The sequence below is a fragment of the Sprattus sprattus genome, assembly GCF_963457725.1.
Source record: "Sprattus sprattus genome assembly, chromosome: 10".
Classification (NCBI taxonomy): Eukaryota; Metazoa; Chordata; class Actinopteri; order Clupeiformes; family Clupeidae; genus Sprattus; species Sprattus sprattus.
Genome location: NC_137908.1, coordinates 9,298,735 through 9,312,234, shown reverse-complemented (window position 1 = coordinate 9,312,234; position 13,500 = coordinate 9,298,735). Strand labels below are relative to the sequence as shown.

At 42.3% G+C, this 13,500-nt stretch overlaps 2 protein-coding genes across 2 annotated transcripts in view; one reads left to right on the top strand and one right to left on the bottom strand.

Moving 5' to 3' along the window:
* matn4 (matrilin 4) overlaps positions 1-2,112 on the bottom strand; it is a gene marked incomplete at its 3' end in the record, with an annotated part of 18,141 nt that extends 16,029 nt beyond the window's left edge. Inside the window, exon 1 of the mRNA XM_080846751.1 lies at positions 1,873-2,112. The remainder of the gene's footprint in view (positions 1-1,872) is intronic.
* rbpjl (recombination signal binding protein for immunoglobulin kappa J region-like) lies at positions 395-13,500 on the top strand (the record flags this gene model as incomplete). Its single annotated transcript, XM_080846750.1, has 12 exons — positions 395-440; positions 1,808-1,922; positions 4,604-4,750; positions 5,460-5,530; positions 5,653-5,768; positions 6,021-6,195; positions 6,749-6,886; positions 7,010-7,122; positions 8,782-8,922; positions 10,770-10,925; positions 11,869-11,972; positions 13,224-13,500. The coding sequence occupies 12 exons, from the start codon at positions 395-397 to the stop codon at positions 13,498-13,500; spliced, it is 1,599 nt and encodes a 532-aa protein (XP_080702876.1).

Sequence of the window (13,500 nt, the reverse complement as noted above, 5' to 3'; positions counted from 1 at the left end):
GCCCTTTAACATGTAGCTGTAAGTTACTCTCACAGCCAGGCAATGGTACGTGGGTGGCCAGTTATTGTTACAGTGGCTCTGTGTCTTCAGGAGTGTTTGCTGTGAGTACAGACAGGTGAGAACTCAACAGGTGACAATCTCTGAAAACAAACATAGGAGGTTGGGGGGGGTGAGCACACCAGTCACAGGGCAGTAGACACACCACTGTAGCCATAAGAGATTTTTGTTGTAGAGTAGGGCTGGGTGTTTGCCCTTTTCTCACAGCTTAATTCTACACAAACTCCACATGTCAGGAATGGGTTCATCCGCAGACAGATGAGTGACCTGTTGGGGATCATCCAAGTGTACTTTTCTGATACGTAAAAGTATTGAGATTGATTTTTCTGCCAGTGTGATGCAGGACCACAGGGGTCCAGATGCTACGAAGGAGAGTAGAAAAGGTGAGTGGCTCTGCGTGCACTACTGGCTGAACAGACTGGGACTGAAAGTAAGAGGAGAGTTTGTATATTTGGTCGTTGAGTGACAGCACCTGTGAATACCAGGGGGGGACCATTAACAGTACTGGCTTGTGGCAAGACGGGGGAGGTATAGAGAGCACTCTTACAACCTAGAACTATCCCTGAGGTAAACTGTTTAAACATTATTAAATAAGCTCAACCCCAAGGATCTCCATGGGGTAAGTCATCGTGTAAACATTCAAATAGTTTGACATGGAGCATGGCGTTAAAATGGAGGAGATGATAGATGATATGAATTGACACAAAATGAGAGAGAGGGGGGGGGGGGGGGGGGGGGGTAGATAGATATGTCTCTAGTTCAAATTTGAATGACAGCTTTGCCACATTCTAACATAAGGACACATCAGCTTCTTGTTACTAATGGATTGAAAGCAGATGTGTGCTTTGCTACCGTTAGCATTTTTTCCCCACACAACTCCAGGCTACCACTGTGCACCCACACATTTTCGTTCATCCTAAAAAAGAATTCTCAGCAGCACAGAGCTCTCAGACTGCAAACAATAATAATAAGAACAAACTTAATAAAGAACGCAAAAGTGCAAGGAATTGCATCCTTGTTTTCACGCCATGCGCTAAATGCTGCAAAATGACTATTGTTTGTTAATGGGTTAAAAAAGATAATGAATTAAGCTCAAATCCCTACATTAAGCCTGCACTATTCTTGATGTATTTGTATATAACCTTTCCTCTACAAGCAAACAACTCTTGTTCAGATAGTTGTTCATTATAGTATTGTAGACCATTAGGACAAATGCCATTTTACTAATGCGCAACCTTAAAAAAGTAAGGTTAACTCCGCCAGTCATCTCTAAAAGACGTGAAAGGACATTCTGATCAAAGTATTTTTGATATATTTAACACAATTCTACAGATATATTGATATCACATGTGTTGTGAATGACTCATAATTTTTGTATTGTATTGGTCAATGTGTGAGCCCCACAATTAGCAATCCTATCAGTGTATGAACAGAGAAATTAAGCTTTTGTCGTTTTAGTAACATTATTGTCAAAGAGAATATTAGCTTCGTGCGCTTTTAAGCTTGACTCGGACTGCTGTGTTATTTAAATTGACTCGGACTGTGTTATTTAAATTGAGACGTGTTAATTCTGTCCAGCATCAAATTATCCAATAAAACCTCCGCTGGCTGAGGTAAAATAATACACAGTTGCACGTCTGCATGTATCCCACTTGTGCACGATAAAAAAAACTACATTTATCAACAGGTACAAATATTGGTCCTTGTGTTTTTTAAAGCTTAAAAATACTTTCCTCTGCCACTTTCTCAGGGCCTCAGCATTTGGAAACAATAGATGCCCCGCACCTGTATACACCTGGGAGTTCGCTAACTCACCTGGGCACGCTGCTGGGGAGAACAGAACTGCGCTCCTCTGAATGGGACAGGTAACAAGACGTCTTCCACGCACAAAACTCCGCTGATTTTAGAACGAGAGAGTCCAGTGAGAGTCAGTGGTATCCAGCTCTCCCCAAATGTATCAACTGAATGCTCACACTCAAATCGGCAGTGGTGCTAAGACTGAACCCCTGAAAGTCGTTCTTCAGAGAGCGGTTTTAACTTAGTTGTTGTTCCGAAGTGAACAGGACGACTAAGAGTTTGGACAGGTATTTAATCCAAGTAGCATGTTTAAAAATCTAGACCCCACCCCCAGTGAAACGGGAGCGCAGGACGACTTTGACTTTTTTGGGGAGGTGACGGTACAGAGGACCGACAAGATGCAATCTCAACACACAGAGCATAGACTTTTACTCCTAAACGTATTCACATTTAAGTTTACATTAAGATGTCTTTGTATTTTGAGGAACATCTTAAATTTGTATTCCAATAAAAATATAAACATTTTAAAAAAGTAATCCCTAGTCCGGTGTCACGGAATACCAGATCAACCAAAATTGGAACACCATAAACCAGAAAAAAGGAGCAAATGCATTTTAGATGCTGTCTTTCTTTAAAACAGTTGTAAAGTTTTAGACCGTTGACATACCATAGTGGTATAGCTTCTTTGCCCTAAGGTGCTCCCGGTGTGAAATGCCATCAGGTCTGCTCTCTTGACCCCCTGACCCCTCGAGGGAAATCCCAAATGAAACCTCTCACTTGGCTGTGTTTGGGCAGACAGCTCAAGCATAGTGTGAATCCATCCCCATGACTGAGCCTTCACTTTTGAATTCTCTCTACACAAGCCAAACATTTTCACATCATCAAGACCATTGCTAGTAAAGTATGGAAAAGCTTTTACACAGATGGTTTATGTTCATTCTAGTCTTGTCAAATGGCATGATGTGCATATCACCTGAACGCCCTGACAGTGGGAAGAAAATGAAGTTACGCAACCTAATTTCATTGTGCCGGTTAATTAAGAATCGTCAGTACCCTGAGTCTTGGGTCTGTTCACCCTCCCAACAACATAGAACTTAGTTCACCTCTATTGTGAAGGCATCTTTTGTAATATACTCTGAGCAGCAGCATGGTGCAGCCTTTCAGTGCCCAGTCCTCCACAACAGCTATGCGGGCCCTTAGGGAAACACACATCACTGCAGTGCCAAGAACAATTAATACTCCTCCATGCTCAAAATGGCACCCTGCTGCCTAGTATATCTCCTTCTATCCACTCTTTGTTCTTGATTGCTTGTCCTTTTTGACATGCAGAACATTACGGACCGTATTCCAAGCCTAAAAATGCTGATGATAAATCGAAACAGACTGTTTAACTCAGTTTGAAGCCCATTTTCAAGGGAGGCAAATGTTTTTTTTTAAAGGAAAGAAAGGAACTCTTTAAAAACGCCATTGTCATTCCCAAGGGGGGCTTACAAAGTCTTTGCTAAGAATTTGTTTTCCCAGACATCTCAATTAATTAATCTATTAATTTGCATTACACGGTACTCTGACATTTCAGACATCATTATCAATACTCTACATTTGTATGGGGAAATTTCACAGTGATTGTTGTGAAATTTCGTACATTGCCAGGAAAAGGTCAAATTCCTTTTCACCGATTCTGGGATCTAACCATTAACCCCTCTTTTGCTGAACCCTGCCCAAGTATGGATGTCCATTGTTTCCTCTACTTTTAAACAGTTTGGCCTGAAGTCATGATTGTGATTGCTTTTATCATGCACCTTTTGACATTGTCGACACATCACTGTAATTAGATGTAGAGGCTGTTGTAAAACTTGTTGAGAATTGCTGCCTTTCACATCTTTAGCCAGCTGCAGGGTCAACCAACTGAAGTGAACCCTCTGAAATGGGCCTTTAATCCTGGAGCATTGCCTGGTTGTGGGGGAGTGGTCTTGCTGGCCTTTGCTGGCCGGTGCCTTTGGCACTGCATCCTCCTTGACTTCATGATATTGTTGAGCTTACTTCCTGAGCATGTGTGTGTAGTGTATTCTCAGAAAGGCTACTATGGTCTTCATTGTGCACACAGTGAAAAAGCGCATGGAACTGCACTCGAGAGTGGTTTTTGGGAAGAGGAAGAAATGACTATGTGTGTTTACAATGCTGCATCATTCCCGAGAGCTGTGCTTGGCGTAATGGAATGTGTTTGTAAGGAAGAGAGCCAAATGTAAGCCATTTGAGGCTGCCAGGCTTCCTGGTTGCTTCTCTGTCACCGTCTGGTCGGGACCATGTTGCTTTACCCATTACGCCTAGATGGACAGGCTGGGCCAGAGAGGGAATCGGGTACGAACTGTTCTTACCCCACAGACTGAGCCCATCGCATAACCATGGAAAACATTTATTGTACGCTCCACTCTGTGCCTGAGAGGAAGACAGAATTTCATTGTGACTTTAAAAGATTCTACATCATTCTCTGCTGCTATATCGCATAAGTCTGCATGTTTACAAATGTATTAAAACAACGGAAAAGAGTACATGAATGGTACAATAATCCTTAAAATGAAAGTCGGAGCTACTACATGTCCCAATGAAGCATGAAAGACCTGCTCTGCTTAGTGTATTCTATCAGCTATAAAGTGTCTTGAATCGCAGGGTAGTTTATGATGTGTTAAAGCATTTTCCAGCAGCTGCCATTAGTTCAAATGTGCTGTGCTCTGGTGGTTTAATGTTGCAGTGTTCCTCTTCGGGTGGATCAGAGTTTCTCTTCACTGCCCAGGATCACCCGCGATTCAGTGAGACAGTACCTGCAGTTTCACCCAGACCAGACTGTACGGATTCTACATGCCAAGGTGGCACAGAAGTCTTATGGTAACGAGAAACGGTACGCTGTGTGTGTGTGTGTGTGTGTGTGTGTGTGTGATCTTCTCATGGATATTTTTTTTTACAACTCAGGCAAACTATTACTTGTTGGTACACCAACTAATCCTCACTCCCAAACCAGGTCACGCCACTAATGTAACCTGGGTTATGTGGACATGCACAGTCTTGCGCTGGACTAAAACTAGCAACCTCAGGCATGGGAGGTGATCATGCTCTGAGGCTAGCTCTGTCGCTAGAATATCTCTTAAGGTGTCGGTGGGTGAGATTTACTCACTGCACAGCACTTTACCTTCTGGCTATCATTTCATGACAGACTAGCGATATGACTACTCTCTTGTTTATGCTAATATTGAGCTAGCTAGACAGCCTACTGCTTGATGCACTTTAACAATGGGCAACATACAGGGAACAACGGTCAGCTTGGAATGCCCACCAGCGACAAACAGTCAGTTACAGAACCATGGGCAATGAGTGAATTGCTTAATATCTATACGCAGCTGTCAAACCCAGAGAATATGGCGGTGAAGCCCCTCTGTATAAACTATATTACCCACCTCACTTCACTAGGCCCGCCATCAGGTTAAAGTTCAGTGTTGAAGGCCGAAAAATCATCACTGTCCACCCACATGCTTCAAGGCTTCCAACTGTGGTCATAGAGAGTGCAAAACAAGGCACGTCTTGTGGTAAATAAACTACGTGTGTGTCCACAGATTCTTCTGCCCCCCGCCATGTGTTTACCTCAGCGGATCGGGCTGGAAACTCAAACAAGAGCAACTGAAAGGTCAGCACCTCTGCCACTCAAAGCGGGGAAAAGTAGACAGTCATCAGTCCTTCTATATTTACCACCCTTCCTATTCCTATGACAGAAAGAACATTATTCAGAGTTGTTCATGTCTTGTGCAGCTACCGGACTAGCAGAGGCCAGCTGTCGACTCTGTGGCTACATGAGCTTGGACTGCACAGAAGGCACACAGGCAGACACCTTCAAGCTAAGCTTCGAGGAGCAGTCTGATACCAGGGTGAGAGACGTGACGCGAGAGTAGATCAAGGTTAAAGGGGATGCCTTTTTATGGGCCAAAAGCACATCAACAGCATTTGAAAGTAAATGTCAAGACTGGACGATATATTTACCCAGTCTAGATTAAACTGCATTTTTATTTGAGGGCACTATTGACAGAGTCAACAGGAACATGGGAGACATGGTTTTTCATGGTTGTTCACACACACACACTTTCTCTCTGTCTTTTTCTCTGGTCGTCCCTCTGTGGCAGATGTTTGCCTGTGCTAAGACCTTGTACATATCGGACACGGACAAAAGGAAACACTTCCGCCTGATCCTCAAGCTCTTCTTCAGCAACGGCCAGGAAGTGGGCTCCTTTTACAGCAAGCTGATAAAAGTCATCTCCAAGCCGTCCCAGAAGAGACAGTCCATGAAGAATGCTGACTGTGAGAAATGAGATGTGTCTCTGTGTGTGTGTGTGTGTGTGTGTGTGTGTGTGTGTGTGTGTGTGTGTGTGTGTGTGTGTGTGTGTGTGTGTGTGTGTGTGTGTCTACGTGTCTATGTGTCTGTGTGTGTGTGTGTGGCAGGGAGAGGGAAGGGATCACAGTCAGAGGTCAAGCTTGCAACTGCCGACATTTCACCTTCTGACCTTGGAACACAGTCGAGAGGCAAACTCTCTGTTGACTTCGGCTGTCCAGAGGTAAAAAGGAGAGGTGCCATAAGTGTTTGACAGCTGCGATCACAAGTGAGGTGACGTCAAATTTCACACACTACTGCTGAAGATGGAACAATGTGTTTTATCTGTGAAAGGAGGCAGATGTACATTTGTCATGCTACGTCTTCCTTTTGAGTGTGTGTGAGAGCGAATGGGTTTACATGTGGCAGAGCACATTTGCACACAGTATTAATAAAAATCACCTTTTCATCTCTCTCTCGCTCTCTCTCTCTCTCTCTCTCTCTATCTCTCTCTCCCTGCCATTCTCCTTCTGTCTGCTTCAGTGTGCATTTCCTCAGGATCTCGTGTTTCCCTGTTTAACCGTTTGCGGTCCCAGACAGTTAGCACGCGATACCTGGCTGTGGAGGATGGAGCTTTTGTGGCCAGTGCCAGGCAGTGGACCGCCTTCGCTATCACTTTAGGTGGGAACAATCACATAACAGATCTTCACACGGTTCCCATTCATGACTGCAAATCTGTTTAATAGTCAGTTTGATGATGAAGGTAACAATAACCACTGTAGGACTGTTTGTATCTGTCTGCAGTGGGAGACCAGCCTTCGGCCCATGGGGACTACTCAGTGTGTGAGGGTTATATCTGCTACGGCTGTGTGGTCCAGCTAGTGTGCACTGACACTGGAGTGGCCCTACCTCCAATGGTACTGTGAACTGCCAAGAAACACAGAGCAGCAACCTTCTCATTCCCTGTGTGAAAAAAAAATGCTGAAACTCCCCTCTGTACTATTCTACACTCTTCGTATTTCTACATTTCTAAAACTATGAGGGCTGTTGTAAAAGTAAGGTTGTCAGCGACTAGGATATTACATAACACCCAGCAAAGCTTTTGCAAAGGTCCTGTACAGATTCTGTTCAATATACAGAGACTTAATTGCGTCTTAATTTAATATTGACTCAGTTGCACAGTATATCATGCTTTATTAGAAAAATAATGACTTTTATTATTAATTTCTGGGCTGTATCACTTATGTCTTATGGCTTGCAGCTATATAGATTTCCACCCAACTGGTACCTTTGGGGAGATCTCTTTGTCTTCCCCCACCTGGTTATGTGCTGATTTAACATTTAATCTTAAACCCACAGTTGTGCTCTATTAAAACACTGGATGATTTAGGTAATGTGCACCCTCATCATGTTGCTTTAGGTGAAGCAAATTTCTAATGGGTTTGTTTCCAGGGTGGGAGTGTTATTTTTGTATGTAAAGTTCCACGTAGTCTTGGCCAGGTTTTCTCTGGTTGCATTACGATTCAAAGTCATGTGGACTGCAACAGAGGAACAGAAGGCAGTCAGGCTGTGGTGTCTGTGAGTGGGTCCACGAATCTGTGAGTTAGGTACCTCTCAAGGCCAAACCTGTGTCTTGTGGTCTGTGTGCAACCATCCTTAATTTAAAAAGTGTACACTCAGGAAACTGGAAAAAGTAAGTCAGTATGGTCTCAGGGCCATCCGAAGTGTAGCAGATGGCTTGAAATGTCTGAAGTGGTATGCATGTGTGGTATGCATGCGTGGATACTGCAGATGTTCTATGTGGTGCGCCAAGTGCAACAAACCTTTTTGTGTAGACAGAACACCCTCTGTGCCATGAAACGCATAGATTAATGAAGTATAAAAGTTCAAGAAGCCTCTGCTTACGTGGATTGAATGCATTCTGGAATTGGCCCTCTAATGGAAGGTATGGACCAAAATCTTTTTTGTGCTCATCATACATACAGTGATATAGCCTTTAGACATAATTCATTTAGAACTTTAACAAAACCATGACATCTACGGAAGTTGAAGAAGCATGTGCTTTCATGGACGGACTGCTTTCTGTATTGAACCAAAGTTATTTCGTGCATAAAATGCGTTCAATAAAATAGCAAAGTGAGAAGTGCATTTAGCCCTCGGCCCACAAAATGAAAAGCATTCAGTCAATTCAGTGTTGAATCATCTGTTTTGTTTTCAGTCCACGAAAGAATGTGCTCTCTTTAGTGTTTTGAAGACAGAATGCTAACGCCTTTGTGTTTTTCATGGACAAAAGGCTTTACATTGTTACACGGTTTTGACATAAATGAATGCGTTTCATAGCACAGAATGCGTTATGCCTATGCAAAAAGGTCTGTTACACTCTCCATAGTTCTTATTAATCATTATAACTTGAACAGACTTATTTCAGTTATGTGGTGATCCAGTTCTGATATGAATGAAATTAATTAAGTGTGACCTGTATAGAATACACTATTTTAGTATTGAATGGCCCATCACTAAACTACTGTGAAACATGAATGACTGCAACCTCCTACAGCCTTTTATGTTTTTTGAAGGTAATTCGGAAAGTCAATAAGCAGCATGCCATACTGGATGTGGACGAGCCAGTGTCTCAGCTGCATAAATGTGCTTTCCAGTTCAAGGACAACAGCCAGGTGTACTTGTGTCTCTCCAATGAGAAAATTATCCAGTTCCAGGTAAATGTTACGAGCCATTCACAAGCCAATGCTTCACAAGAAAGACTGAATGCAAAAGAACATATCTTACCACCATACTCATACTTTGAGAGAGTAGAACTCAACTTCTTTCAACTAGTTAACATATGTGTAGCCAGGGCAGTAACCAGGGTTTAAAACGAGTGAGGTGGTGGCGGTGGGGTTAAAAATATTCAATATTCAACTACATAAAGCTATTTTACTTGTGATTAAGATCCTTTGTGTGTGTGTGTGTGAGGAGGAGGGGGGGGGGGATTTGGTTCTTGGCTTCCCTAAGAAACAGACTTATAGTGCATTTTGGTCTCTCCCTCTGTTCTACTTGTTTTCTGTGGGTTTGGACATTGCTGAATTGGACCTTGTGTTGATAGTTTACTGTGAGGTAGCTGAGCAGAATGAATGAATCTATTATAATTATGCAACAATACACAGGCATGATAGTTATCATATTAATGAGCATGACTGCTTGAATATTAGGTAATAAGGGCATTATTTAGTATTAAAATGTAGTCTTAGAGTATAAAGCATAAACAATAATAAGGTGAGCCAACATATTAAGCTAACTAGGCTATAAAACTATAAAAATAAACTTGATTGAGACACTAATGCAGAACAACGTTACAAAATTAAATTGGACCTTGGCTACTTTCATTTGCAAATTTAGTTTGAAATGTTTCATATTGAACACTGGTTCTTGATACTGTGCAGGTTTACCAGTGATGTTGTGTGAAATGCTGCTATGTATGACATAGCCTACCCTTCATCATGACCAGTGTTCCATATTGAACATCTTTCATACTGTAGACTGCAGATAGCCTACTCCTGATGTGGTACTAGGAAACAATTTTGGAACATGTTTTATAATGTCATGTCAATCATTGCTTTCATCTTACCGGATGCTGTATGCTGCCATTTTACGAGCAATCCACCTGCTGCCTACTTGCCTTCCAAATTTGAACTGTATTGGGAGGGAGGGGCTGGTTACCTGCGCCCTCTCTCAACTCTCACACATATCAGACACTAAATAAGAAATTGTACATGCAGACACTCGGAGGAGATATCATCATTGTATTTTTTATTCAGTTGAATATAGCTTTAAAGTCGTTTTTTTCTTTTTATCTGTAAAATGTACAGACATTCGGACCTCTATGACCTCATACATGTTTATGGCATGTGTCTAGCTTAATAAACCATTATAGCTTGTTCTACAGGCCCTATTCCATGCCGTGGAAAAAACCTCAGCTAAAAGCCCAGCTTTCCATAAACTGCTGAAATGAGTAACTACAGAGAAGGGCCAGCAGAAGAACCCCCTATTAGCCCTACTGAGACGTGTCACAGAAAAATTTGTGGAATTTATGGACCCGTGTCAAATATCAATTTTGAGTGAGAAACAGAATATCCGACGGTGTCTGAAGAAAAGAAGATGCTGCACTTGTAGTTGCTTTTGAGTGATGATCCCCATCCGTTTCTACTTCTCTCTCTATATATATATATCCTCCCGGGAACCAAGAAACATGTACTGAATAGCTCAAAAGAGTGAGAGGGTATGCATGACAAACAAATGTCAACTACAGAGGACACAAGTCTATGGGTTTGTTCTCAGGAGGATATGTGTGTGTGTGTGTGTGTGTGTGTGTGTGTGTGTGTGTGTGTGTGTGTGTGTGTGTGTGTGTGTGTGTGTGTGTGTGTGTGTGTATGTGTGTGTGTGTGTGTGTGTGTGTGTGTGTGTGTGTGTGTGTGTGTGTGTGTGTGTGTGTATATACTGTATATATATTTACAATAATAATGAACAAATAAATATCTGTCTGCCTTTTCCTCTGTCTCGTGTACAGGCCTCTCCATGTCCACAAGAGCCGAGTAGAGAATTATTAAACGATGGGTCGTGTTGGACCATCATTGGAACAGAGACGGTGGAGTACACCTTCAGCGAGAGTCTGACCTGTAGTCAAGGCTCTATCAGCCCTGTTCCTGTCATCACAGCTCTGGAGGTGAGAACAGGGAACACTAGATTAGGGGCCTACATGAAGTAAGTAAGTAAGTAAGTAAGACTTTATTTATATAGCACATTTCGTACAAGAGTTGCAATTCAAAGTGCTTTACATAAAATCAATAAAAGCAAGCAGCAGGAGCAATAAAATAATGGTCAACATCGTATCAGAACCTGATGTTCCGATAGGCTTAAAATATTAAAATCATAATAAAAGTAATAAAACCCTTCTGCCTGGTATTTAGCTCAGTCGAAACCATAGTACTGCTGATGAAAACAAGTATATGTTCCATTCAAGGCCTGTAATAATAAGGTGATATACTGTAGATGTCCTTCAACAAGGAGTGCACATTGACAGTGCAACATGAGTTTAGTTGTGCAAAATACCTTTGTAGGAAATATTAAACTGAACACATTTATAAACTAAAAGATACTCGACATTTTGAAATCCCACCATTTTCTAACCAGAAGTCAGTTGCCGACCATTCAATTGTAAACTTCTTTTGTGGTGGATGAGCTTTAGTAGCCATTGTGTTGTGCCCCTCTTTACCGCAAAAAGGCCACCTTGTCAAACTCTGCTCTGTCATTTTCACCATTTTCACAAGAACATGCAATTTAACACATTTTGTAAAATGTCATGTTTGTAGCCGTATTATTGTGGGCTTGATGTGTAAATCAGGAGTGCACTTCAACACTTCAAAGTCCATTTTTGAAATGCAGTGGAGACATGAAAGAGTTCATGAAGTAATTTGGCCATTTATGCACTATTACAGAGAAAGGTGCCGTTGATGGATGTTCACCAAAATTATATCTTTTTTCTTACAAATGTGATCTTCCATACAATCACTGAATGTGTGTTCAGTCATTTTTGCATGAAATTGAAAAGGTCTGTGTCTGTTGTTTTTGGTTGTTCAGTCCTGTGTGGTCTCTGTTTAAATCTCTAGCTGAATGGGGGGGGCCATGTGGCCATGTTGGAATTGCACGGTGAAAACTTTGGCTCTCACCTGAAGGTTTGGTTTGGAGACGTTGAGGCAGAGACGATGTTCAGGTACGATCTTTATATACGGTATCCTTCAACACTGTATACTTCATTATTTATTATTTAGCACAATGCATATGAATATATACGTATTAGAGTTGTGCATATCACAGTTGGAATTAGTTGTATATAACAATGTGTTCTCACGTGAGAAAACTATGTGGATTTGGCACAGCACATGTGGCTACAGACATGTGCTATTAAATAACATCAGTTATTCTCAGAGAACATTACACCGAGAACATTACATTTATTTACAAGGATGTAACTGAAAACTTGTTGCAACAAGTTGCTTTAGCTGTATGTTATTGCGCTAAATGGACCAAGTGTGCGTATTTTATCGCTTAGCCCAGGGGAATTTTTCTGAGTGTCTGACTGAGTCTTGTCTGTGTACACTTACAAGCGGTCTGTTGCAAATTTTATCACTTCCGCCCCCTCCCCTTGTAAACTGCAGGAACCTTTGAGAAATTACCATGTGGGATATGAGTGGTACTTTTTCAAAGTGCTCCACATACCTGGAATAACTATCTTACTGAAACAAGAGGTGGAGGACAGCACTCTCTTCTAGCCTCACCACATATCCTTGGCCATGCAGTTGAAGCAGAACAGGGACTAGCCACATTTGGTGAAAGAGTACCTAGTGAAAGTGGTCTGTAGGGAGCTCTTCAAATCTTTTCACAGGTCATATAACCTTTGCCAGGCGCACATGAGAGAGTGTCAGTGAGGAGGCCCAGTGAGAGGACACCTTCTGGGCACCGTTCTGACAGTACTCCCATATTAGCATCTTTGAACACCCCAGCTATACATAGTTTGGATATTTGACATGAAAATGTGGTGACATCAGGGGAGCCCTTAAGTACGATGGAAGCAGGACAGTATACAAGAGCAAGACTGTATCCTCTTTATTTCTGTAGTTCTGCTACCTCATTCCAATGATTTGTCGGAATTTATTTTCTGAAACTGACTTTATCCCATGCATAGCTGATTTGGTCAAAGGCAGGTGCTTAGGGTCTGTTGAGTGACACCTAATAGTGTGTCTGTATTAAACTGAGAGCGCTTGTAAAGGATGTGGGCATGACACCCCCCAGATGGTTTGACCTGTCAATCTCAGCCTACTACTTTGACTGTTTCATTTCCACTTTCTATTATTTTCCAGACAATTCGAAACCAAGTCTAAAACTAAGAGCTCCAAACTGTTTCATAACCATATTGCCACATCTTTTAATCTGTCCCTGTCTGCTTTTTCTGTGTAACACACAGGGCCCCTAAGTCCATGTTGTGCGTGGTTCCCGATGTGTCCGTGTTCAGTGGAGAGTGGAGGACGCTGAGGCACCCTATCACCGTGCCCCTGTCCCTGCTCAGGCTGGATGGCCTCATCTACCGCAGCACCTTCTCCTTCACCTACACCCCAGAGCACACCACTCCGGTCCAGCCGCGCAGGGCTGGCACAGAGCACACCGCAGACTCAGACTCCCTCATCGACACCATCCACCAGGAGTTCACCCGCACCAACTTCCATCTGTTCATGCAGACCTAA